A 27347-nucleotide genomic window follows, 5' to 3' on the forward strand; every position below is an offset into this window, starting at 1 on the left:
CACCTAAAGCAAAGCATAAACCCACGGTCTCTGCATTTCAGTTTTCACAAACATATATGCCCTTGGGTGCAGAGCTCTATTGTTGAGCACTAAGGATGGTTGTGTCCTCACTGCTTCTGCCTCGGCAGCCAGGAAGCTCAGCTTTCCTCCCCACTTCCCAAGTTTTGCATGGCAAGGGTTCTATTTCAAGTATCCAAAGTTCAGCAATTCTTGCAGCTCTATAAATCAATATATTTCAGAACTGTGTCTTTCTGTTATGTGTTCTTTTAACTGGTATATGTTGTTTTAACTTGAATGGTTTTCACAATGTCTAAGATCATGGAAAGCAGCTGAAGTGTGCCTAACTTTGGGTGATGCCATGCCATCCCTACCACTGAGTACCTTGGTGCTGGGAGTCCCATACTGCCACTGCAATTCCCCTGAGCAGGGCAGGCTCTGAAAACAGAACAGTTATCCATAACTGCTCTCATTTGTAAGGCGAGTACTATCTTCATCCAGAAATTCTTCCTTGTATACTGAGAAATTTTTCTGCTGGCTGTAAACAGTTTTCTGTTTGCTTCTGCAGCTGAACACACATGTTCCAGGGCTCCTCTTTTGAGTAGAGGGCAATGCCTTGGCCAGGCACATCAGTATCTTTCAGACACATTTTGATTTCACTCTGCATTCTTTCACGTAGTCTGTGAAGGCTGGGAAGGCTTATGAAGCACTACCTTTATTGCTCCGCAATAATGCTGAGCAATGTCTTTCTTTTATTTAGTTGAAATTTTTTCCCCGCTGGGTGGCTGGAGAAGAGGTTTTTTGAAATGTCTTTTAATTGGTACTCCAATATTAAATGCTTCATGTGCATTGAGTACTTTCCATAGTTAAGGAGGCTGTTGTGGACTGTAGCAGGTGCTCCTCATGTTAGAGATAGCAGTAATAAAGAGATGATGGAAAGGGAGGTAGAAGGTCTCCAGTCTAGTTGGAAGACAAAAATGATCTACCTAAACTAAAAGGCAGCTTTTTCATGTCACCGTTTAGGGTTTGATTACAGGGCTGTTTTTTTGGAGGGCACTCAGTGTTTCAGTTCCTTCAAAAAAGTAAGTTTACTCAGTTATAAAATACTTTTTTTCTGTGACACCTTAAAAATAAAGAAATATCAGCACCTTTACCCATCCTTTGGGGTGATGAACAATGTCATATTTTTCTACCAAGAAGTAAGTCTTGAGGAAATGGTGTTTTCTTAAATGTCACAATGCCAAGCATTTAAGAGTTTTAAATGTCATCTCAGAGGAGCACTTTCTCTCTATAAAACTGAAGGAAAAAAATGCTGGTTTTAACTCAGAGCTTCAGTTCTTTGCCCTTGCATCTGAAGAATGTGTTTTGGAATAGAACAACCTGTACAAGATTTCAAAATGCTTACTTTCCTTTCACTGTTTTTGGGTATTTTTTGTTTTTTGAATTTCTTTATGGTTTTATTTTCTTCATTTAATCTGGTTACAAAATGGAATTTTCATATAGCATCCTTAATCTGTCTTTTTGGACTGAAGAATCGGTTAAATTCAATGAAGAGCGAGTCAAATTAAATGGAAGTTTAATTTTGCTCTGCTTTATCTGTAGATCATGAGAGTTCTTTGTCTTCTGATAGTCATGAGCTTTATTTTTGCTTTTGCATTTTCTTTAATTTTTTATTTATTTGTTTTCTTATAGGAAGAGCTATAGAAGACCATGAATTAGTGATGGAAGTTCAGTCAAATTGGGTAATGGAAGAGGAAACCAAACTGTATTTTAGAAAAAATTATGCAAAGTATGAGTTTTTTAAAAATCCACTGGTAAGTCCTAACATTATATCTGTGAAGTGGTGCAGTTACTGTTTCTAAAAAACAGTCTTTTTTGGTGCACACAGATAGTCAGTGTTTAAATTTTTTAGTGTAACAGGAGTCAAAAGGAATAATCAGGAGGGAATATGTGAAATACAGCAATGTATTTTAGTGCATGTGATCATTGGCTGGTCCCTTTCTTACAATTGTAAAACATCCATGTTCATTTTTTATGTTTGGGGGTGCTGGGAGCAGCAATTGGGTTTAATTATATTGAAATTTGCCACGGACATAAAACAAAATTAAATTTTTGCAACTCAGTGAACTTTTCATCAAGTGACAACATAATATAAAATGAAGCAGTGTGAGGAGGGGCACCTGTAGGAAAGATGATTTTATTGTGAAGTGAAAATTGAATGTTCTGGCCCAGCACTGCCAAATTGCAGCTTCTCCCAGCTGTAGCTAAATGACAACTGACACAAAAGGCCATGAGCAGCCATAACCTATTAGGGGTAAGTGAAAGTGAAGCCCAAGTTAGCATACATAAGGAGTGGAAAGAGAGCAGAGATATCTTGTAACTCAGGGATGTTGCCAAAGGTTAATGCTGCTGATTCAGACCTTGGCTGATGGCAAAGGCCATGGAAGCAGTCCTGGCTCTGCGGAAGGAACTTACCATCTGGTTGCTCCATGGTATATTTGGACAACTCCTAATGCTGTCTCTTATAAAACCAGCTTCTTTCAGACATAAAAGGGAGAAATAGCAGAACTGCATGAGGGCTTAAAAGATAAAAAGTGAAAGGGAACTCAGATTATCTATCTATGAAAAAGATAAAAAGGTAAATATAAAGATAACAAGAAATATAAGAGTTTTGGGAATTTTTTTGTTTGATTGACCTGTGTGTCTCTGGCCAAATCATGATAGATTTGTCCCACATATAGAGATATCACTACATCAGTGAAAATTTTTTCAGCTTGAGATGGTCTGCAGTTAGTGTAGAGGCTTTCACAGACTCACAGAATGGGTCAACCTCCCTGCTCAAGCAGTGTCATCCCAGAGCACATGGCAAAGGATTACATCCAGAGGGTTCTTGAATATCTCCATTGAGAGAGATTCCACAACCTTTCTTGGCAATCTATTCCAGTATGTGATCACCCACATAGTAAAGCAGTTCTTCCTCATATTCAGGGGGGACTTTGTATGCATCAGTTTCTGTCTGTTGCCTCCAAAAATTAAGTTTGTGTATAACCAGTGAGTGGAGCCAGCTGTGGAGCGTGGCGGACCTGCAGCTACACCAGCTTCAGCAGCTATAGCTAAGCACAGTTCTTCTGGGTGTTCTGGTCCTAGCTGTAGCTTTATCACAATGAGTTAATATGAATTAACCCTACCAGAAGTTCAATTTCATTAAAAATGGAAATTGCTGGATGTTGGGTGGCCAAGGGAATATTAACTTCAAATTTTTCCAGGCCTTGAGGAAACATTATTTGTGATGGTTAACCCTTGTCTGGTTCCTATCTGCATGACTGTATTGAACACCCCAGCTGTCGGTCTGTCCCATAAATTATCCCTTGAGCTTTCCTTGATAATGAAACTGGCATTTTAGTTGTAGACTTTCAATCCCATCATGTTTATGTAGTCAGATTTTTTTGTTAATTTGTATAATAATAGGAGATTAAAAAAAACCCTGAGACAACCTTTCTGTGTTAGTGGAAGATATTCCAAAATATTTTACTGGGTATTTAGTGTAATGAAAACAATAGAAAACAGTACACTTTTCAGCATGTTGGTATATAGCCTCCTTACTTTTTAGCATATTGACTCCCCAGGCAAATTTTGTGTGTCAACAGCAATAGAAATTACTGCTAGAAAAACAACACTAAGGGCCAAATATTGCAATGTGATTTGCACTGGTGTCTGAAACCCTGCTCCAGAGACTATTGATGTTTTCTCAAAATTCTGTGTTTTTCAGCAAATAATATATAGCATGTGCCAAATTTTGGGATGATATTAAGGTAAGCTTAAATTATTGGATCAGGGAATCTTCAGTGTCTTGCACTGCACTGAGAACTTAAATTGCACATACAAAAGAGAAAGTTTTGTATTCATTTCTACAGAACTTTGATACAAGTTCTTGTTGTTACAGAGCTTTTTTCCAGATCATATGATATCCTTTCCAAGTGAGACCAATGCAGCTCTAAGCCACTCTGGGATATTACAGGTATGTAATCCTTGAATGAATATGAACCAGCACAGCTCATAATTTCCCATTATCTGTGCTGTGTGAGCATATTTCCTTATTGCTGTTGGATCTGTTGCTAGGTTTTGAATAACTCAAGACATGGTTAATAACTTTTTTCCTCAAGAGATAAGAAACAATGTGACCCTTCCTAGCAGGTGTTATATGTCCACACTTAGAAACTTGGACATCCTTTAAGAGTGAAGAAGCACCAAAACAAAGGAAATACAGTGAAAACATTAAATACCTTTACTGGGTATTTCAGGTGAAAGACCCTTTTTCCTTAAATAGGTGGAGGAGTGCTGAACAAACTTAGCAGCAGGCTATGGTAGGATGCCAAAATACTGATGGTGTGACACAAATGGATATAAAAAAGAGTTAAATGGTTAAACTTAACGAGTAGAAAATTTAGACTGACTAGTATGATTTGTTAGCTTGAAGGCTACTGTAGCCTTCAGAAAAAATTATGGTAGGTCACTCAGTGTTAGTCAGCTTTTAAGCAGATACAAGATTCTGATTTACAGTGGGAATAATGAAATGAAGATACAAAATGACCGTATCAGGGATCATCGTCTTACTTTCAAAGAGGGGAAAAATGAGTAATAAAGGTGGAAGCATACACATCACTCTTGTTTGCTTGTCATTAGAAAAATTAAATAATAGAAGAAGAACTTCCACTGGTCTTAAGACAGCAACCCTGTGCATGAGTTTTGGGGATAAAGAATGATTGGAAAGGCAACATAACACAGGATATTTAGGGCAGAAACAAAAGAAACACAGAAATTACAGTTAAAAAAAATTCTATATGATAAGGTCTACCTTAGCATCCACCAGTAAATGAAAACCATTTTAAGTAACTAATTCTCAAAGCACTCTTTCATATTAATTAATTATATCCTTATAAAAGTGTATTTTAATCAAGATGTTAAGATTATCCCAAATATAGTAAAAAATTGTGTGAATTAGATTTGACACACACTAGATTCTGTAAGTAATTTTTACAAACCTGAATAAAATTTTTGTGATTTCAGAAGTGCTGCAAATCTAATGAAAATTGTTTCCCTTTTGCCACCTACATAATACAGATTTTGCAGTCTAGCATAAACATTTAATTTAGAAAATTCTGTTCCCTATGTTAATAGAACTTTATATTTTTATGTTGATGGAACTTTTAATATTTATATATATAAAAACATTTATATTTATGTTAAATTTTACAAATGTAATTTAGTAGTTCAAAAAATAATGAAGACTTTTATAAGAGAACTGTTTGCCATATATTCTTGTGCAGAATTTCTTTAAGCCCATATTGTGAGATTTAGAATATGTTCAAAGGTGCTAGGTAAGATTAAGAATCATGCTAAGTACATATCTAGTTACTTGCCATTTTGGTAGCTTGAAAAACATGCTGTAAACTCTCCTCTGTTGCTATTTTGTGTTGTATTGTATGCTTAATTGTATTTCATCAAATGAAACTTAATAGGCACAAAGTAGAGAATACCTTGGTGGATTGTGCAGCCATTGTGCACATTTCAGCAGAAACTGTTGGGTAAATTGTTTACAGTGAGTCACTATCTCCTTGGAAACTTTCATTAAGACAAGTTAATGGGCTGCATTATTATTTGTGATGTGCTTGGTTAAGTATCAAAAGAGACATTAGTTTGACAATTCAGTGCTTACAAGTGATTAAAAAATCACTTCTGATACTTTGACATCCTTTTGTGGATTGAGCTGTAAGCAAGTAAAATGTTTTCAAGGTCTGTTTTTCTTAACTCTCATTGAAAGTGGAAGACTGAGTATTTTGGCTGATGATTTTGAATCAGAGCAGATTCAAAAAATTCATTGTGGTAGAACAGAGCCACAAAACCAAAAGAGATGTTCATGAGTCTCCTATCCATTTAGCATGTGTTAAGTAAACGTACTGTGTGGGATATACTGTGTCAATGTATACCAGAGAGAGAGGTTTAATTGCTGCCATGAATTAGCCTACAGAGGAGGTGTGTCACTGTACTGATCAGGGTCCAGCAGCTCTGAGACACAATGCTGCATGTGCATGTGTAGTGGTAGGCAGTCTGGGTCATTTGGAACTTGCTTTAGGCTATTTTTGCAAATTGGATGTTTTAAAATATGTCAAAAATGAACATAGTATGACAATTTTAAGATCATTATTAAGAGCCAGGCTTTCATTTCTTTAATCTCCCTGCCATAGCAAGTCCCTCTTTCCCTCACCAGTTTCTCATATGACTGCCATTCCAGGCCTCAGGCTGAAACAGACCTGCACTGCATTTCAGTCTCTTGCCAATCTCCTGAGTGTTGTTTTAATCTCCCCACTGCCTTACTCTGTCTTCCACTCTAGGTTTTGTTGGCCTCCCAGTCTAAACTTTTCAGGTGGACTGAAGTCTATAGGGGACAATAGTGAGATTCTGAATTAATTCTTCACTAGAATTACTTGGTGCTTCTGAAATTTTGCAGCAGGTTCAGGGTAAAAATCCAGCTCATTTCCAGTAGTATTGGTCTAGATCATGGCTAGCTGTCATCACATCTTTGAAGAAATCAGTCATCAAATTCAACATGGTTCACAAAGTCTAGTGTAATGATGGCTTCTTTAACTCCCTGAAACACTGAATATGTTTCAACTCCTTAGTGCTGTCTGTATCAGTGTCTGAAGGACATGGTGGCATTTGACACCACTCCACTTATCAGGGTGTATATTTCACTGTGTGGGGAAGAGGGTGCAAGTTTATTTCTGCATATTGTGTGACCAGACCAGTAGTCCCTGTCTGCAGTGTACTGTCATTTAGCTCTCCCTTCTTCTTCCAGTACTAAGGATTTTTCTTATTTTTATCTGCATAAACAGGGATCCATTCCTTCCTTTAACAAACTTGTATGTACCTCCATTAAAAAAAACCCAACAAAACAAAGAGCAGCAAAAAAAAACCCCAAAAAACAAGTTGAAACAAAAAACAACCCAAGGAAATTTTCTTTCCTACTATAATTCATTTTTGGCATTTATTACAGACATTCAGTTCTCACTCTGAAATATTTTTACTGCTCATCCTTCTGACAGTTAATGGTTTTGACTACAGCTTGTTCATGTTCTATTTTCTCACATAGTCCTCAGCTGTCTTTCCTTAGAAAGGAAAAGATGGATTTAAGATTGCCTTTTTCCTAGCATTACTGCTACTTTATTTTAATTGATAGCATGGGTACAACACTGACTGTTGAAGCTTAGCATTGTATTGCTCCTCCACTTTGGTCTGCTGAGTAAGAGAAGTGTTTTTCATGACAGCATTTCTGGTTTGAAGCTCTTATGGCAGAAATCCTGGGGAAGACACTTGTGCAGGCAGGAAGCCAACCACTCCTTTTAGTTTCAGCAGAGACATTAAAGCCTAAAAAGATGCTCTTTTGTTTTTGCATACATTGGCTTGTTTAGATTTTCTTAAGGCTTTAATTTGACTTTGTTTATGGATTTTATGCTTTTTCAGTTCAGCCTGCATATTTCCCACCAGTGAACCTGTTAGTACATGGCAAAAGGGAAGATGAACAGCCAGAACATGTATCAAGACCTACCCGTCTGCTTCAGTGTGGCTAAAATAGCTTTAACTGCATTTGCACACAGCTGTGTGCCAGCAGCACGTGCAGCTAGATGCACCTGAGCTTAATGCAATTGAGCTTTCAGGTGAATAGCAGTGAAGCTGCTCATAATGCAGTGCTGGTGGTGGGCTGGGCGCTGCCCTGGCCAGTGGAGCCCTGCTTGTGTTACTGCATTCAACCAGCTCAGGTTGGGCTGCAGCATCTCACTGCAAGGCAGGAAAACAATAATGGTCAAATAAACCTTGTGTATCTTGGTTGGACTGTATTATTTAGTGGCCAGAGAACTTGGTGTGCTTCCAAAATAACGTTCACTTTTTCATTCTGCTGGAGTCCAGTACTGGCCAGTCCATCTCTTGTAATCTGTTGTTTCTCTCCTCAAATAAGATTTTCTGGAGATAGAAGTGTGTAGGAGGAAAATTCAGCAATGAAAACTGCAGATATTGACCAGAAAATCCTTTGTGCCATACCTGTATGTAAGCCTTGACAGAATTTATGATACCACAGACCAGTCCTGGGGCAAGGTTCCTCAAAGAGCTTAGAAATAACAGATTCTGTGGAATATATGGAAGTATGTTAATATGTTTAGAGTCATAGCTCTGAGTAGTGGAAGAGCTCAGAAATAACAGATTCTGTGGCATATAAGGAAATAGAAGAATTCTGGGTTAATATGTTTAGAGTCATAGCTCTGAGTAGTGTTACTAGAAGAAGAGTGATAAATATGAATGCATTATATGGAATTAGGGTAAAGTTAACATGGTTGCTCATTTTTAGTGGGTACTTTTGCAGCAAGACTGAGTAGAACTGTCAGAGCCTCAGCAAGATAAGAGCTGTGTTGCACTCTGACAGTGTCTGATGAAATGGATGAAGAGAAGTCACTGAATATCCTGAGTAGAGGCAGGAGCTGTCTTGGGGACTGGCCCAGTCTCTCTGGTTTTGGTTCAACTAAAGCTACTCCTTAAGCACCTTTCAGGTGCAGAGCCCTTTATTCCCTCCTTTCGAAAATGCTAATATCTGCCTGACCTGCATGGTTTGTGGTTTGCTGAGTTAATTTTAACTCAGATAATTTAATTTCGGTGTTTGTAACATGGCGAGTGAGGGGAGGGACGTAATTTTTTTCTTCTGTTGTTAACACTGATTAGCAGTTTTACATAAATAGGGTCTGAGGCATGGGATCAGTACTTCTTACACTGGTTTAGTTGCAGAAGTTCACATATTGCAGAAGTAATGCTCTCATTTCAAACCATATGGTTCCATATAAATATGTAACTTGCTTAGCATACCTTGGAGTTATGTAACATTCTTACATGCCTTAAATGAGAGCTGCTGTTGATGGGATTAGATGTGATCATAACTGAATTACTCTGGTGTGATAGTGTATTTAGGAGTTATTCCCCTTAGCCCTGAGTATGTTAATGAAACACAAAGCTGATTTCTGAGGAAAAGAAAAATGCATGTCTGATACTTTCTTTCAGATGTTCCTTAGCTCCAGCACATATCCTGAGATTCATGGCTATTTGCATGCAAAGGAGCAGGGGAAGAAATCATGGAAAAAATTGTACTTTCTTTTGAGAAGATCTGGCCTTTATTTTTCCACTAAAGGTACATCTAAGGTAAGGGAGGAAAAAAAGAAGAGAGAGAGCAAGAACTATGAAGTCAGAGCAAATATGTATGTATTTATCATTTGTTGTAATAATAACCAAAATTTATAAGCAAATGATTAAACTTACAGTGATAAAAAAGAAAAAAATGTAGTTATTGTAGATAAAATCTAGAGAAATTTAGAGATACATAACTGGGAAGGTGTTGTCTTAGAAACTCTGGTTTCTTTTTGCCTGATAAGTTTGCTTCATTCTGGTTGATACTTCTCATAACATAGTACCCTGTTAAAACAAATTTTCAAATACTAATTAAATTTCTGTAGTATAAGTTGATGTTCTGAAAAGTGGATATAGTAATTAATATATAAAATAATAATTGTTACAAAATAAATTCGGGAATTCTCAACATTTGTCACTGGACAGATTTTCATGTTACTAGTTCAGATTTTTGGCAGTGGTACCTTAAGCCTTATCATATTAAACATTGGAGTTGAGAAACCTTTTACATAAACTACTCAAACCAATGTTTATTCATGTTTCGGATTTTCTGTAATTACTGGCCAAAGTTTTCATTGAGCTAGTTTGTATCCTTTGGCAAATTTGTTTGCTTCCTTGACATAATTAACTTAGTGGGTAGAGATAATGGTTAGAAATGGTACTGGGCAATAATTATAACAGTATGTTGTTTTTCAATTTATGGAAGTTTATTTTGTTTTGATGTTTGAAATGCATACTGCTCTCAAAACTTGCCTCCTACTCGAATTTTATTATTGCTTGAAACTAGTGGAAGTTTTTTCAGAAATTATGTAACTTGTAGTTTTCCCCTCTGGAGGAATAAACTCTTTAACTGATTTGATTTCTCTTTCCACTGCATTATGAAATGAATATTGAGTTGCCTCTTTTTAGATTTCATGATGTCATGTTTAAAACTGCACTTTGTAAGTCTGTATTTTGGAACAGGATAACTACTGTATTCTTCCAAGTTTCTTATCTGGAGAGGCTGGCTAAAAGTAGTCTAACTGTATTACATTACTTTCTTTTTAGGAGCCAAGGCATCTGCAGTTTTTCTGTGAATTCAGCAATAGTGATATGTACATGTCTTTAACAGGCAAAAAGATTTCTGGAGCACCAACAAACTATGGATTCTGCTTTAAGGTACAAGCTTATTATTCTGATACATATTAAAGCAAGCCACAGTTTTTAGGTAAGCTTAAGTTTCTTTAAGGCTTTGAAAGCAATATTCAGCTGTCTGTTATAAAATAGGAGAATTAGTGGCTTTTATTTCAACAGGTATTATCTTCAAGATATGCTTTAATGCTAAAAAAATGTGCTGTGGCCTTCTAGCCTAACAAATCAGGAGGAACCAGAGACCTGAAACAGCTCTGTGCAGATGATGAACAAAGTAGGACCTGTTGGATGACAGCAATTAGGTTACTCAAGGTAATTTTTTTGTGTGAAGTTAACTTCTTGATTAAGTGTGCTATGTGATATTTTGATGCTGTGAGTAGAGAGGTAACATCATTTTAGGTTCCCATGAAATAGCAGTATCAATTTTGTACTTTGAAATATTTTTTTTTCATCACCACAAGAAGAGGGAGTTCAAATCCTGGAATCATTTTAAGGGATGGAATGATGCCTCAGTCCTGAAAATATTTAACATTAAGCATATGCTTCTGAGTAACCATGTTGAATTCAGTGAGATTGCTGAGTAATGTTGAACAAAGCAACAACAATACACAACAGGGAACTTTAATGTTTTTAAAATGTGACTGTTTGTGACAAAATAGGAACAGGCCCAGTTGGTGTATTAAATGGGTAGTATTTAATGCAAAGTGTACATTTTTAAAGGCAGCAGCAACAGTGATGATGTACATTTCCTTAGCCTAACAGCTTTTGTCCCTGGTTTTTAATGGTAAAAGAAGCGTGTGCTATCTTTTTCATCTGGAAAAAACCTTACTTGGCTTAGGTTTATAATTTAAAATGCTAACCATGTTATTTTCTGGTTTTAGTATGGGATGCAGCTGTATCAGAATTACATGCAACCATATCAAGGTAGAAGTGGCTGCAGCCCTTTGAATATAACACCTATGGTATGTCCCACAGTAGCTCCATGAATAAAATACATGTTTCTGCCATTGTGCTCTTTTCAAGTGACTTGTGTCAGTTACACTGCTGACCTGCTCCTTCAAAATCTTGCATGTGCCAATGCTTGCCGAATTATTTAGGGCTGCCAGAGTTGACTAGAGAGGTAATTAATTTCCTTACTTAGAACAAAAGAGTTAAAAGGCTTTCTCTTTGTAAAATCTTCAGTATTTTGGGAGTTCATTGGCTTATTACTGTTGAATGGAAAGAAGATTTTGAAAACAAAGCAAAGCAGCAGGACCATAAATGCATTAAGCATTTAAGAGAAGCACAGTGTTTAAGGTTACACATGCTGATGAACAAGTAGGTTGTAACAAATCCTTTTTGGTATACTTCCTCTTTTAATTTAAAAATATATATAAAATATTAAGTACTTGAGATAAATTTGAGCTGGTGTAATGCTGACTGGACTTCGGGGGAAAACCATAATTCGGCTGATGGTCTGCCCTGTTTTGGAGAAAAAACAGCCTATACAAGATAACATGTCCATCTTCTCAGTCGCATAGTTGGGATTGGATGAGGTTGTCCATTTCTTAATATCTTACATTATCCCAGCTCATTATGAGTCATTTGATTTCAGACTTTTTCATGGATGATTTATATCCCTTTCGTGTTTTCTTTTTGGCTAAATTGGATTAAAATTACTTATTGATGAGATCTGTGCCAATGATTTTATGGTGAATTTTTTTTTTAGCTTTTATTGTAGTTCTTGCTGATAAAATGCCTAAAAAATGCATTTGCTATCGCAGGTATTCACAAAAGTAGTTTTCAGTGATCTTGCTAATAAGCATGGCTTATTAAGCATGTGCTTAATACGCTGCCTGTGCCTTAGTTTGTGTTATGTGAAGCTACTGCAATAGCCAGCTGCTGCTCTTATGATGGATCAGGGAGCCACTACTGATTCTCTCCTCTTTCACTGTTGTGTGCATTTTGGTTCCCATAGCTTCTAACAGGCAGAATCTATCCCCACTGCTAACAATGGCACTTTTTTCTACTCGTATATAATTCATGAATAAAACAGCAAATTGAATAATCGCGGATTAAGTGCACACGCTAATGAAGGTACTTCATAAGGAAGCCACTTCCACGTTTCACATTCCTTCATTTCTCAACCATGTCAGCTACAAAGATATTCTTCCACAGTGCTAAAGGCAAACATTTTCTCTTAATTTGCCCTTATCTTTTTATTTTTGCCAAGTTCTTTACAGGTTACAGTTACTCAGACAGACCTTAGTCTACAGTGTCAAGAATTACAGTGAACTACAGAATTGCTTCTTCCGTTTTTAGTTATATTCATGCTTGTAACCAAGCAAAAGAAAAAACAAAACCAAAAAAAAACAGAACCCCAGAGCTGCTCTGGTTTTGGACTGGGAAGCTTTGCTAACCCTACAGAAATCTGGGCCTCTTGTGTCCAGATGTTGCTTTAACTTATAGAGTGCTGGAACGCTCTTTTATTTATTAGATATTCCAGTGCCTGCTAACATTTGAGCCATCACAATTCTTATAACAACTGATTTTGTAAACCTTTTGGTTTCTGAGAAACATTTTGGTGATTTTTAGGATTGTTTTGTCAAACCTCAGTGTTCTTATTCAGTTTTACAAAATTGATCTTCACAAGTATTTTTTTTATAACAGATGCTGCAAGTATTGAGTCTGTGATTAGAGTTAGAAGGGATGTATTAAAACAGAAGTTATACTCCATAGAAATTGCTGTTTTCAATGCTTAAATATGGTAAACTGAATGGAAATTTATATAGCAAACATATAAAGCTGACATACTTCTAATGAAATATTTTGAATATTTTTTAATTGGATCATGATGTATAATAATTTTGTATTTTACCTTTTTTTCCCTGTTACTTGGACATCTTAATAACAGTTTCCTGACTTGTTTTGACATGGAAAGGGCTAGTTACAGTTAAAAATATAAATATAGTTTATGGTAAAGCGATGTATTTGTCATCCATTGCAGTAATGTAGAAAGATGGTCTGTCCTGCCAGACTGTAAAATTGAGCTTTGCAGCAGCATACTGGAATTATAAATGCTCCCTAGGGTAAAATGAGTTTGGCTCTGAAGAGAAACACTGCCAATACTTGAAATATCACTTACAAAACATAATGTTTTCTCAGAAGCTTGCTTTTAAATTATGAATCTTTTAAAAAGTGAGTAAACTAAATTTATTTTTCTTTGTTGCAGAGAAGCATTTCAGAAAATTCTTTAGTAGCAATGGATTTCTCAGGACACAGAAGCAGAATTATAGAAAATCCAACAGAAGCCCTTTCAGTTGCAGTTGAAGAAGGATTAGCGTGGCGGGTATAAATACCTTTGATTTATCAGAATAGTGTTTTCTGGTTTGGTGGGGGTTTTTTTTGTTTGGTTGGTTTTTTTTTTGTTTGGTTGTTTGGGTTTTTTTTTAACAAAAGAGCTTTGAAGTCATGTTTTTGCTTCTCTCTCATACAGAGGAGAGGGTGTCTCCGACTCAACTCACATGGTAGTCCTATTGCTATGTCTAACATGGGTATGTGTGAGTTAATTCCTTGCCAGAGATATTCAATAACTGGTTCTTTCAATAAAGGGAAAATGTTTTTTCACTGATCTTTTTTTCTACAGCTATACACAGATCTCAGTCATGGTTTCATCACAAAATCTCTAGAGAGGAGGCTCAGAGACTTATTTTGCAGCATGGACTTGTAGATGGGTAAGTTAATTCTCTACATAGCTTCTCTGAGACGCGTTTCTAGCCAACAACTCTTATTTTCATGTGCCGCTTATTGGGGGGTGATGGAGCAAGGAGTTTGCACTTGCCTAATAGGAATAAAAATTCTTTTATGTAGTGCTATCTGGGGATCTGTTGGTTTGTATTTATATCATTTGGAAACCATGAAGTGGTGATCTAGGACTTAGATTCTGTCACTGACCGATTGCTTATGTCCATTCAGAGCCAAGCACCAGAGCTGTGTCCTTGCACAGGATTCTCTGGAGCTGTCAGCCTTGGCACCACTGTCTTTTGTGTCTCTGTTAGTGATGAAAGAGTGAAAGAAAGCTTGAAAACAGTATTCTAAGATGAACTGTGCTGGGACAGAGACTGAAAAAAGTATGCTTTTTTCTCATGAATTGACTAAAAATTGTGTAATCCTTTAATAGTAAACAATAGATGTTAGGATAAGACTTTAATTTTTAAATATTTCATTCAAATAATAATTTTAAAAAATGACAAAGCAAGTAGGTATTTTATGTTCAAATCCTCCTGCTTTTCATTCCTGCAATTTTATCCTTAGTCCTGTATTAAATTTAAACTTGGGCCTCCTTCATTCAATGAGTAATTCCATAAGAAACTCAGTTTCTTTGAGTCTGTTTCCAGTTAGGTACCTGGATCATCTGATTGGTGGTTAAATTCCTTCAGTTTTAGATTAAGTATGTTGTAATATTGTTTTCTACATCTACAGAAAGGGCTCCAGGGGAAAAAAAAAAAAGTGAAGGAAAGGAAAGGGAGACAAACCCAGAACAGGGATGATTAATTTGACTTCCACTTTTTTTTTAATTTCTGGGGTCATGTTTTTAAGCCTGGCTTATCATCTTGAAGCTGGTTCTGTGCTTTGCATTTAATTTTGCAATTGTTAGAAGAGAGGGCCGGGACATGGGGATGAGTGTCCAACATGTATTTCTGGATAGGATGTCAGTGTAGGCCTGATGCATCTTTCAGTGTATTTCTTACACACACACTGAAATGAGAAAGTGAATACCTTGCTAGCATTGGTTTAGTACAGTGTTGTTATATTCTTGGAGCCATTCATAGCTGTGCAGTGGGATTTTGAGGAGGATGAAACTTTTGTGTGGACTATCTAGAATTATTTAGAACATTGGTAGTAGGAGTGCTCATATGCTGTCAGATACATATTCAGGAGTTACAGTGAAGTAATGAACACATGACATCGTGTGACATCATTTTGATCAGCTGAAAGCATGAATTATCACCAGAAATGCAGCCATCTTTAATGAGAAAAATGAATTTCAGTTTCTGGGAGTGAGGGCAGAGAAATAATCCATGTTGAGTGAGCCTTTCACGGTGATCCTGAGCAAGGAGTTCTCATGCATATATGACAAGGGAGTTTGGCTTCTGTAATGCTGTATGTACCAACAAACATGTTTTTCATGATGACTTTTAGAAGACAAGGAGGCAGTTATATAAACTACAGTACTTTTAGTATTTGGATAACCAAATTAGGGAGAGCAACCATCTAAAAGCATGTTATGAAGGAAGAAAGTTTTTGGATCTGGTGTTAAACCAACTTTATTAAAAAAGTTCACATGGTAATATTGTAGATTTTGTATTTTACCCCCTAAAGTATATTTGAAGACTTTTCAGTGAAAATTGGTTGATGAAAGGGATGTAAGAGCATTACCAAAAGGCCCATGAAAAGGTCCAGCTCGTCATTCAGAGAAGTTCATTAGGGAGAAGTTGACTGGAGTCATCCAGCATGTCTAAAAAGCTCTTTCCAGCTAACATTTCTGAGATTCTGTGAACTACAGTCCTGTCATCATAACAAAAATTTAAAAGGTTCTTTGACAACTAAAGTAGGTAAAGTAGGTAATTGTGATTATTTTAGAAAATAATGAAGATCTTTTTATCTGAAGGAGAAGAAATGTTCCTTATATTTGTGATAAAACTAGGAAAGAAGTAGGAAAATGTACTTTAAAAGAACTGATGAATAAGAACCCATAAAAGTTGATTGCATTGTGTATAATTTAATGTGGATCCTAGTAACTGGGTATAGAGAGCCCATTTTGGATATCAACAAAATGGCACATTCCTACAGCGTCATTTTTCTGGGGAAAAAAAAGACCAAAAAAAAAAAAAAAAAAAAAAAAAAAAAAAACCCAAACAAAAAAAAAACGAAGTGCCAGCCATTGATGACAAACATAGAACACGAAGTTAGTGCAGAGGTGTCCCGGGAGGGTGGGAGCCCGCTAGGTGGTGGGAGCGAGCCGGTTTGAGCGCAGCCCGCGCTGCCGGCGCTCCCGCTGGCCCTGCCGAGCCGAGCCGAGCCGAGCCAGCAGCCCTCGGGGACGAGCTGCGGCAGTAACGGGGCTCCCCAACTGCTCTGCACAGGCATTTTGACAGAAACGGTAATGAGTTTGGACTCCAAACTTCTTAATGCCAGGAATTTTCTTACTATGTAAAAAGAGAACTCTTAAAAACATTGAGAATTAAATTAGTACTTTGAATCCATGCTGGAAGTCAGTGAAAATCCACTGCAAACCTCTGGCTGGTTTTTTTTTCCCCCCCTTGAAATACTTTCTTTTCATGTAGTACCTGGGCTGTCATTTCTGGTGTGCATGGGGGCAAACACTTATGATTAGGTGGTCACTAATGCTTGCTCAGTTGAAACCTGCAAGTCCATTTTGCCCATTTCTTTTCTGTCCTGAAAGAGGAGCATGCTGGCCAGTGGCTGTCCCTCCATTTCCCTTCTTTGTGTATTGGTCAGCTACACCTGTTCCAGACCTGCCCAGTACAAACAGTTCAGACTGGTTCCACTCCAAAGCTATCTACCAGGTTCTTCCCTGTCCTCCAAACTGTTCTCTGCCAATATTCCAAGCCAGGTGATTCAGTGAAAACTGCCTCATGCTGGTAATTGTCCTTTGTCTTTACCAAATTATTCTACCAGGACTATGGCAAAGTTATGTTTGTCCATGTTCTGGTTGGAATAAGTTCCCAGTGAAATTTAGTTGCAGCGGCACTGTTGGCCATTCGGGGTGTCATGCTTTGAATAATCATTCCATAAAGCAAGCAGAGTGTAGCTCTGTCTTGTTGGGAATATTGCTGCTGTGCAGAAATGAGAGTGCATTTATGAGGATTGGCCAGATGTGAAGAACATTCTGGTGTGCCTTGCATTACCTTTTCTGTAAAATTGCTGTTGAACTACCTTTTGAATTTTACTTATAATGCTTGTGATTTAGAAAATGCAAGTTTTCTCTAGTCAGAGTCCAAAGAAAAATTTTGTTCAAAGCACAAACTTTGAGGGTGCTTTTCTGTCTGAAGAAATGTATTGTAATTCTATGCAGTGTAAAAACTAACGCCTACAGTGTCATTTATTCCGAGAATGCATGTTTTTCACATAATAGACAAGGTGAAGAAGAACTTAAGAGAAAGTATTCCCAGTGACACATTGGCAAAGAAATACTGATTAAAAGTCTAACTTACATAATTGATATTATTTATGCTTTCACTAATACTTGCTGTAATGAATTTAGAACAGTTTTAAGTGGATGTTTATAAAAGGATTTAAAATGTTCTTACTTTGAAATTTTTTTGTTCTCTTTTAGGGTATTCCTGGTACGTGATAGCCAAAGTAACCCCAAAACATTTGTATTGTCACTGAGTCATGGATTAAAAATAAAACATTTTCAAATTGTACCAGTAAGTAAGTTTTTTCAATTTATATATGGAGTTGTGAAACCAAAAAAAATTACAAACTGTGGTAGAATATGGATGGATTTTTTCTTCTTTTGTTGTTTTGCAGAGATGCAAACATCATACCTGTATCACTAAATATAATTAGTATTCTTTAGTAGAGTTGAATGTTTTTGAGCTTTACTCTTTGATTTATAATCAAATTTATAATACTAGTATTATGAAATCCTAAAAAGTTTATTGAAAAACTAAACAAATTTATTTCAACTGGAATAGAAGCAACTCTGATGACATGAAAATAATGTATTAATAGAGTTCATGTTTCCTTTTACTTTTCAGTATGTACACAATTTCTAAGTCATCTGTTTTGGACGGCCTCCATCATGTGTCCATATCTCACTGAGTCTTCTCTTAAGGATAGTTTCAATATTTGTAGTCAGAAATATTTTGTTGACCTCTCTTGTTGTTACTGAGGTATATTAATGTACAGGCCTTCTTCAGGGAAACAAAAAAAACCCCCATCATTTATTTCAGCTGCTTTATAGATAAGCGGAAGTTAGTAAGTTGAAATCATATTTCTGTTAGTTTTCATTGAACATTATGTCCAGTTATCCTGCCAGAATGGTTAGCCATCCCCACTGCTTCCAATCTCTCATGAGGTGATTTATGTGGATTTCTTTACATGTTGCGTCTCTTGAGTTGAGAAATACTTGTTCATTTTTTGTTTTGGCCACAGATGCTTGACATAACTGAGCATACCCAGAGCATTTTTATCTTTCTTTACAAGAACCTTTCTTCCCATCCACATAATACTCTAGCTTCCATGTATCCTCCTGCTGAAGTTTCTAGAAGATTCTGTTGTTTCTCAGTAGAAATTAGTCAAGTGGCACTATTTTTTTGGTCTTTTTCTGTTGATTCTCTCTGATCATTCACCAAAGTTCTCTATGCCTTACCTAGGGCTTGTAGCTGATATCCTCTACTAAAAAAAGTTCATGTAGAATAAAACTGAAGCATTATTTGACAGGAGGAAATTTGATCAGATTAGCTATAAGAATTGTCCAGGATTTTGTTGTGTTTAGGTACAGAATATGGAGGATTACTTGATCCAAAAGTGATAGTTATGCACTGGATTCCGTGGGATCATCAACATATAATCCTTGATAAGAATCCCAGATGTAAGATCTTTGTGCATTCATTGACTGTAGTCAGTTCTAGTATTTACTTTGTTATAATTGTTGTGTGGTTTAGAAAACCTTCTAAACCCCATACAAAGAGTGTATGAGTCTAGTTCATTAAGATGTAACTTAACTCTCAAATTTAAGAGACCACTTCCCCTTTCTGTATCAGGAAACAGACCCTCTCTTTAAGCGCAGGTGTAGCAGCATGCTGCAGTTATCTTCAGTTTCCTCTGAGACAGATGATTCTCTTCTTCCCTTCATAAGAACATGCTAAAACCTTGCTCTCCTGTTGTGGGTTGGAGAACCAGGAATTCTTAGTTTTGATGTAGTTGTCTACAGACTTGGGTCACATTTCCCATGCTGTTCATGGAGAAGACCTGTAGCACTTCATTGCAAAACTTGACTTCCTTGAAGGAAATGTTTTTGAATTGTTTTTTAAGTAAACCAATTTCTCCTATGATAGTAGCCAGAAAAAAAACCATTGTGATTAGAACAGCTCAGTCCAGAGAGAGTGTGTCAGCATAGAAGCTGTTGTCCCCCAAATATTGGCATATTTCAGTTTCTTTCTGTCAGTTTCTGGTTGCATTCAGTACCCTCATTGCATTCTCAATACTCTGACATGCTCTGTTTTTTCTAGAACGATGCTCTTTAAAGATTTCAGGAAATTGTTGTGTAAGGGAGGAAGGGTTTTGGTTCCAGTTGCTGCTAATCTAAATGAAGCGATCATTTTCTAAGAAACAAGGCATTTTGTATTACTGTAGTAAATTCATAGCTTATTAGTTGAAGATCAAGGTTACCTCTTTGAATTTCAAATTCTGCTGTTCTAAACACTTACCTGTTTCCGGCCATTGTAAAGGCAAACTTTCTTACTAAATGTAAACAAATAAATGTAATTTGCAAAGCCTTTTTGCAAGGTAAAAACAATCCAATCTCTAAATGAATTATTTTTTTCTTGTATTTTAGGTTGCTTCAGATTATGCTGCACTTAAAAAGGTCTCCTTTTAGATAGGGTATGCAGCCTGCTAGTTCATGCCTCACCCATGTAAACAGGTGCCTTGTGTTAACACTGGCAACCTGTGCAACAGGTATTGCAGGCGGGTAGTTGGGAATTGATTGTAAAAAGTTCAGAAGGAAACCTTTGGGTTGCATTTGGAATCCTGTACTGTGAAAATCGAAGAGCTTGTTAGTTTAAAGGTATTTTTCAGCCTTTACTCTCTGAGCTGATGCAAGTTCACTTCAGTGGATTCTATCCTGAAATTTCATCCATATGAAAGATGAAGAGTTGATATACAGTTCTGGGACTGTCTTTTCTAATAAATGTTTTCTCATAACAGCCTTCTTAGCTTGCAGAAGATGCTAGGTTCTTCAGCAACAGAACTTTGATATGAGTTTTTACTTTGCAAAATATTGATAGCTTTAGAATTAGCAATCTGTCTGGTATTCATTTCAAAGTTTGGAATTAACTTGTTAGGAGGATAACAGACATTTGAATTGTTAACTCTCCTTGCCTGCAGTGTGTTGGCAGGAAAATTGCATGCATAAAGAAAGTCCAATGAATGATAATCCATTTTCAGGTTTTTGGCTGGAGCACAGGAGTTCACACATTCTCACATTGGTAATTCCTTAAGTAGCAGAGTTTGACCTGGTTTGACCAAAGTCTGAGAATAAAGAAATTACAAACTACTTCCAGTCATGGTAGAAAGGGGTAGAATAACCAGGAGTCATAAGCAGTTCAACAGCTGCTTCAGATAAAACTTCTTAATTACAGGTAAGACAGCTAATTATATCTTCTCCCTTCCCCTGTATTCAAGTAGGATAGTTGCATCTTTCCCTAGCACACCATCTGCTACTCCGTGCTAGCCCTACTTCAGGATCCTGTTCGTTACTCTTTCAATCTTGTAAAGTATCTTTTTCCCTTTTCCTTTTAAAAATAGTATTTACATGAATACCAATTAGTCACTATTTCACTAATCCTCTTGATATTAGACATGTCAGCAGTAGGGGAACTAAATCAAGAAATTATATAGTCAGCAGTGCAATAAATTGTGCAAGAGCTAACATTCAGTAACTTAGAAGAGGGAAACAGTGATTGCAAATTTTTAAGCATTTTAAAGTCAAAAGGAGTCTTTCAAGGTATCTGTTGAAGTTTCTTCTTTCTCTTCTGTATCTGCACTAATACATGTTTGGAGCTGCAGCAATTCTTCCCCCTAGAACAAAGAACTGCTAGAGCAAGCATGTCACACTAGCAATGGGTAGTGTCTTTTGTGGAGCACCCCACTGCACTGGTGTGTAGTCTCATCCCACCTTATGGAAATGATAGAAAATCATGGAACTGAATGGAGCAAAGGTTGAAATCTATGAGTGACTTCAAACTTTTTTGCTTCAAACTTCAAAAGATGTCACTATGTAAGAACTCAGGGTTGGTATTAACCCCAGCTATAATTCCAAAGCAAAAGCATGAAGTAGTATTGTTAGTGCAGAAAGAGTATCCTATACTTAAGTGTTCTTTCCTTTTAGGTGTGTACTTGAAGTGAAATAAGGCATTGTTTTCCTATTGGTATTTTTAAAAATAATCTTAAAATATATTCTTTAGATTTTAATGATGTGTAAACAATCACTGTATTTTTTCTGCTCGCAGTAGTTGTAAGATTATGAATATGTTGGTCTGTAAGAACACTTCTCAAACAAGTATTCCAGTCAGAAAAAAAAAAAGTAGGAAAAGAGGATTTTATTAAAACTTGTTTTTCCATTTTTACAGTTGGAAGATGATGGGAAGCTATTCTATACCCTCGATGATGGTCATACCAGATTTACTGATCTCATCCAGCTAGTGGAATTCTATCAACTTAATAAAGGAGTGCTGCCTTGCAAGTTAAAACACTATTGTGCACGGATTGCTCTTTAACCAAAGCATTTGCTGTTTCATCAGAGGGAAAGGAAGATACTAGTGTACTTTTTCCCCCAAAGGCAATTTGTATAGCAAAAAGAGGGGGGGAAACCCATTACATTGTAAAGATTCTATGTTTAAGCTGCAGAAAGAAAAAAAATTTATATTCTGTGTAGATAAGAACTTTGCTTTGTGATTGTCACAGCAAAATTAACTTTATGGTTTTGAAAACCATTCTTTCCTATGTAATTCTTTAGTGTTGTCTTGGATTTTCTGGGTTTTCTTTTCATCTGAAAACAGTTTTGAAAAATATTGTGTAACTCCTACAAAAATATAGCTGAAGGAAGATCTTTGTTCTAAGGTTTAAAATTAACTTTTTCTCTATAAATGTTTCTCATAATTTCTGTTCATCACATAAAAGAATAACATTTACTGTGGCAAGGATCAGAAGCTGAACTACACATTTTATTTGTAAATAAAATGAATAAATATTTTGCACTATATTTTTGAATGCTACTTTGAGGATTATCATATCCAAAAAGTGAAAAATCATTAAAACCACTTATAACTGCTCAGTTGTATTGAGTTGTGCTCTTCTTGTAATATTTTAAAGGATTTTTTTTCTAATCTAATGACTAAATCTACATCTTCATACAGAGCTGGACTGTCACTTACTTGGCTGTGAAATGTACGAACATCCATAATTATTATGTAGTGCATAATGTCCTTTAGTGTATACCTATAATCTCTGACAGAAAGAGAGGCAGAAAGACCTGTTAAGTACTGTGGATCTGCACAGCTGAGGAACTAATCAATTTCAATTGCCCTTAAAAAATAAAAGTAATGTTATAATAGTTGTAAATTATCAGTAATTTACAATACTTACAAATAAAATTAAATCCAGTAGACTTTGCTGAAAACCTCATGAAAGTGTATTTGCAGTCAGTTCCTAGATTATTTTATTATTTATTATAAAATAAAAATGTCAATTTAGCTACCAGTTAAGCAATCTTACCAGATTACCAAGTATCTAACATTCCAGCTAAAAAGAACTGGGCTAGTTGACCAAGTCAAATTTTGCACCACAGCATTAGAATTAATTTTGGTATTTGTGTTTTGAAAGTGAGTTGTATCATTGAACAAAAACTGAAGTGGAATGGGACTTGGGAAAGAGGCATCCCCATCCTGATGCTTTGCTGTCCAAGAGATTTGATCTCGTTAAGAGGATTCAGGGCACTATCCTGGGTACCTTTACAAAGCATAAAGGCAGGAGTAAAATCAGTGTTCGAAGATGGGCCATCAGACTGAATCCAGCTCCCCCTCCCTGTGCCTGCCTGTGCCCATGACTGCCAGCCAGAGCAGCTGCTGTGCTGCGGGAGGAATGGGGAGAAGGTAAAGGGGGCCTGGGCGAGAGATGGAGCCCGAGGCACAGCGGTGCGGGATGTGGCAGCTGACGAGGTCACGGACGTGCAGGCATTAGAACAGTGTGGTAACTGTAGCCTGTGGTTTTGTTATTGTGTGCCTCTGGAAGGCAAGCATAATAACATAATACTGTGATACTTAATTTACCGACTTGATCCACACATCACTGACCTTTTCCTCTGGTATGCAAATGTAGTTTTTAAAGCTCATTAAAAAAGCAACTCTTCCTAATGTGTACCAAAGATGCAACATATGTGGTGCCTAAGCTCATTACATTAGGAAAGCTTTGTAAAAATCTTTACAGTCTAATAAATTTAACTCTTAAACCTCAAACATAGTTTCAAATTGTACTTAAAAATAATTTTAATTAAAACCTCTTCAGGTTTGGTTTAATAATGGGATTACTTCTCAGGTATTTTTGTTTCAGATGTTGGTGTAGAATAAGAAGAAATATTCTCTGCATCCCTTTTTTAAATCATCTCTTGACTGTCTATTGTCTATTGTAGTTTCTATTTGGACATGTGAAAGCTTCGCTGTAATTTTTATTTGTATTTATGTATTCATGCTTGGCAGAGAAGCCAACTGCTCAGTGAGTGAGTACCTGTCACCTTTGGACCTATCAGAAAAAAAAAAGTGTAGGGATTATATCACATGGTGGAGAGACATCAACCATCAAGAAGCTTTGCCTGCTTTTTCAGTTTTTGTTTCACAAGTGAAATTGAAAAAAATTAAAAAACAAAACGAAACCAAAATAATAATAATAAAAAACCCAAGTAAAATCAAGTATTGCTTAATGAGCATGGGATTTGAACATTTGAGCTGTCAAGTATTCAAAACTTCCTATACTGCAAAGCATTTCCTCCTGCATTTTGACAGCTCTCTTAATTAAAATCTAAACTGAAATGTTGCTGGGAATACATAATCTCTTTTATATGATGTTTTATATGGACTCTGTTGTTGTTTGTGACTATGCCAGAAAAAAACAAACTAGTAAAACTAATAAAGTCTAGTTTGCTGTTTATATGACTTCACAGGCCACCTTCTTCTTTAAATATTACCCAAGAAACAAACATGAAGGAGGTAGTCTTAATGTGTAAAAGCAAAGAACCAAACACCACCTGTCAAAACTCAAATATTCTGATATCCCAGACTTCTTCCAGATATACTAACTGGTACAAGTGGTTGATATATGACTTTGAAGATCCTTGCTTGCCACCAGTCAGAACAAAACAGCAAGGAATTTCTATGAGATCAGCCAGGATGTGTCTGACCATAAAGTTCTTTGGGGGTGTAGGCAATGCTATTTAGACAGAATTTCAGTGTGTTAATTTGTCACTTCTAATTAGGAATACTACACTTTGGTGCCCACCTTCACAAAGAGAATTGGCTAATCAGGAGCTGTTAACAGCTCAGGAAGAAATCTGTACTATTTTGGGCGAGTCTATCTGTCTCCAACATTTGCTTCTCTACTAAATGTGGACAATTTTATATCTACCTCACAGAATGTTTATGGATTGCTTTTTAAGGAAAAACAAAACCCAAAAAAACCCAAACAACAGAATAGAAACTGGTGTTATTTGCAGAAGGTTTTTTAATACTTAAATGATACGTTTTTCACTTTACTTGATGCCAAAAGACCTAGGCATGAAGCACACTATTTGGAAAATTCTTCATGTTTTCTTCAGATTTAAAATTTCATGCTTCTCTGGGTGTTTATGTGTAGTGCACTGCCAGGAAGAGAGAACTGAGCTTGCCATGTAGAGGAACCGAAAGCAGTATAAGTGCACAAGCCTCGCTTGCTATCTGGAGTAATTAGCCCTGCAGGGGTATGCTCTGTGAGATGTGAGCTAGTGCAGAGATTGTGCTAAAGCTCAGCATTGTATTTGTTGGCATGCCCTTTGTGCCTTAGTTTCCAATCTAAAAATCTTCTTGGCTCAAAGGAGATTAAAAGTTAATTCACTGCTGTTTCATAACGCATATACGTACACGGATGGAATTAAGGTTGCAGGGGCAGCATTACGTGAAATTTTCAAACTTCTGAGTGTTTTTACTTAACAATCTTATTAAGTCACTTGATGAATTTTTTGAAATGTAGTGAGTCTTCGAGTCATCCAACTAAATGTTTTGAAGGAGGGCTTTAACCCATTAAATAAAAGAGGATTATGTATGTAACTAACTACAAGTGGGATCTTGCAAGGATAATTGAATTTCTGTCAAATGTTGTCTGTTACAGCCTGGTTTAAGAATTGTAGCATTTTGTGCTTCCCTGGGGGTAGAATTATTCCATAGTGGGCTTGCAGTATCTCCTTTTAAGTTAAAATCAGCTTATTTCAAGAGAATAGCCTTTTGTTGTTGTTGTTTAAGAGCTACTCATCTTCATCTAAACAGAAGCCACTCATTTATCAATTAGTTTTAACTGTTGAAACCTATTTATTAGCTGTGGCTTGCAAATCAATCTAGCATTTCTCTGTAAGAAATCTTAGATGTAATTTTTGTTACCTTTATTTAATTAATTTAGAAAAAGACAAAGCAATTTACAGCTTATATCGGCATTTCTGTTTGATTAGAAAAACAATTATTTTTATGACTGTTCTGGTATTTCAGAGTACTATTCTAGTACTCACACTGTAATGCATTCCATTTCTAATTTCAACTTTGTAGCCGAAATCATCGAAGATAGGACATACCCCATTACTTGAATATACTTGCAAGCTTTCAGAGGTTAAACACTTATGGTCTATGCATAATCAATGTGTATGGTAGTGCAATTAATGTTAACTTTAATGAAATGCATGAATATTTAAAACTTAATGAATCTGACTTTACAGCACGCTTTACAGCCTGGCTCACATATGTGAACAGTATTGACTGTTGGCCTCTGGATGTCAGCAGTGTATCACAAAATTCCTGCAATCAGCCACTGTTTTCATGCTTCCTCCCAGAAATATCTGTGACTTGTGGTCTCTGCACACCTCCAGAACACCCAGTGCTTTTTCCTCTTATAAATTATTCACTTACTCTGTACCAATTAGTTCTACCAGTTGCTAGGTTTGTTATCAAGTTAAGCTTCAAGACAAGAACCTGAACTCAATGAGTGATTAAAAATTTATTAGCAGAGATGATTAAATATGCAGATAGTCTGTGAAGCTTGTTCTTGAAACCATTATATTACCTTTTTAATACTAATGATTTGTATAATTAATTTTATAAAAGCCTGAAAGTCTTTTAAAAAAATTCAGAGTAGGACATAAAAGGGAAGAGATTAAATGCAGAGGAGGCAGTGAACCTGAGCATTAAAACAGCTCATTCACATGTATAGGCAATAAAGTGATTTCCTTACAGGAATAGTTTGGTGGTTTTTCTTCCCCTCTGCTAAGTTGATTATTTTATTAATCTTTTAAGCAATTTGGGAAAACTCTTATCAACTAGTGAGTATATTTTCAAAATAGAACTTGATGTGATGAACACTGATAATACAGATGATTCCCCAAAACTCTACAATTAAAACCATATCAAGATGCAGTTCTTACAACATTTAGGCATATGTTGGATTTAGACGTATGAGGAGCCCCAGGGCTTCCTCGGGTAGAGGGGCATTAATGCCTCAGGGTGCCATAGGCAGCGTGCCCAGCGCCGGGCGGAGCTCCCGAGGGAAGGGTTGTCCTCACCCCGCATTTCTGGGGTGCGAGGTGCGCAGGGCCCTGCAGCTGTGCCCGGGCAGCAGCCAGGCCTGGCTGGTGCTGTCGAACCTGCAGGGCTGGCTCAGGAGGTGGGCCTCTTTTCCATGGGGGAAAGGAAATAAATGACTTTACTGCCCCTTAAGGCAGTAGCTGGAGCAGAAGTCAGTTCTGGGGCCAGGCTTCTTGGCTTCCATGTTCCTGAGAGAAGCGAGCCCTCAAGGCAGTAGCCGTGGCTGCAGGGAGCTGATGCCAGCTAAGGGTGCTGACGTGACACAGCTTGTGGCATCTGCTGGTACGTGCAGTGGGGTGCGAGTTGGTTTGTAGCCCCGCTGTGAGAGGGTTCAGGAGGTAATGAGAGCTGGCCACACACTGGGAGCATGGCTGCGGGGAACTGATGCCA

At 36.8% G+C, this 27347-nt stretch overlaps 1 protein-coding gene across 4 annotated transcripts in view; it reads left to right on the forward strand.

Annotated features, from left to right (window-relative positions):
• The window catches only part of GRB14 (growth factor receptor bound protein 14), a 58277-nt gene extending 34696 nt beyond the window's left edge, over positions 1-23581 (forward strand). For 2 of the 4 annotated variants that reach the window (XM_039700828.1, XM_039700849.1), the window contains exons 4-14: positions 1690-1811; positions 3941-4015; positions 9100-9237; positions 10270-10380; positions 10570-10665; positions 11235-11315; positions 13565-13681; positions 13829-13886; positions 13979-14066; positions 17693-17786; positions 21717-22093. In XM_039700828.1, coding sequence (XP_039556762.1) covers positions 1690-1811; positions 3941-4015; positions 9100-9237; positions 10270-10380; positions 10570-10665; positions 11235-11315; positions 13565-13681; positions 13829-13886; positions 13979-14066; positions 17693-17786; positions 21717-21863 — 1127 coding nt within the window. In that variant the 3' untranslated portion in view covers positions 21864-22093. Of the gene's footprint in view, positions 1-1689; positions 1812-3940; positions 4016-9099; positions 9238-10269; positions 10381-10569; positions 10666-11234; positions 11316-13564; positions 13682-13828; positions 13887-13978; positions 14067-17692; positions 17787-20532; positions 20727-21716 lie in introns of all 4 variants that reach the window. The other 2 variants (XR_005626659.1, XM_039700837.1) reach the window with 2 other exon arrangements.
• Positions 23582-27347: the final 3766 nt, after the last annotated feature.

The sequence above is a fragment of the Passer montanus genome, unplaced genomic scaffold, assembly GCF_014805655.1.
Source record: "Passer montanus isolate IOZ18808 unplaced genomic scaffold, ASM1480565v1 scaffold1, whole genome shotgun sequence".
Lineage (NCBI taxonomy): Eukaryota > Metazoa > Chordata > Aves > Passeriformes > Passeridae > Passer > Passer montanus.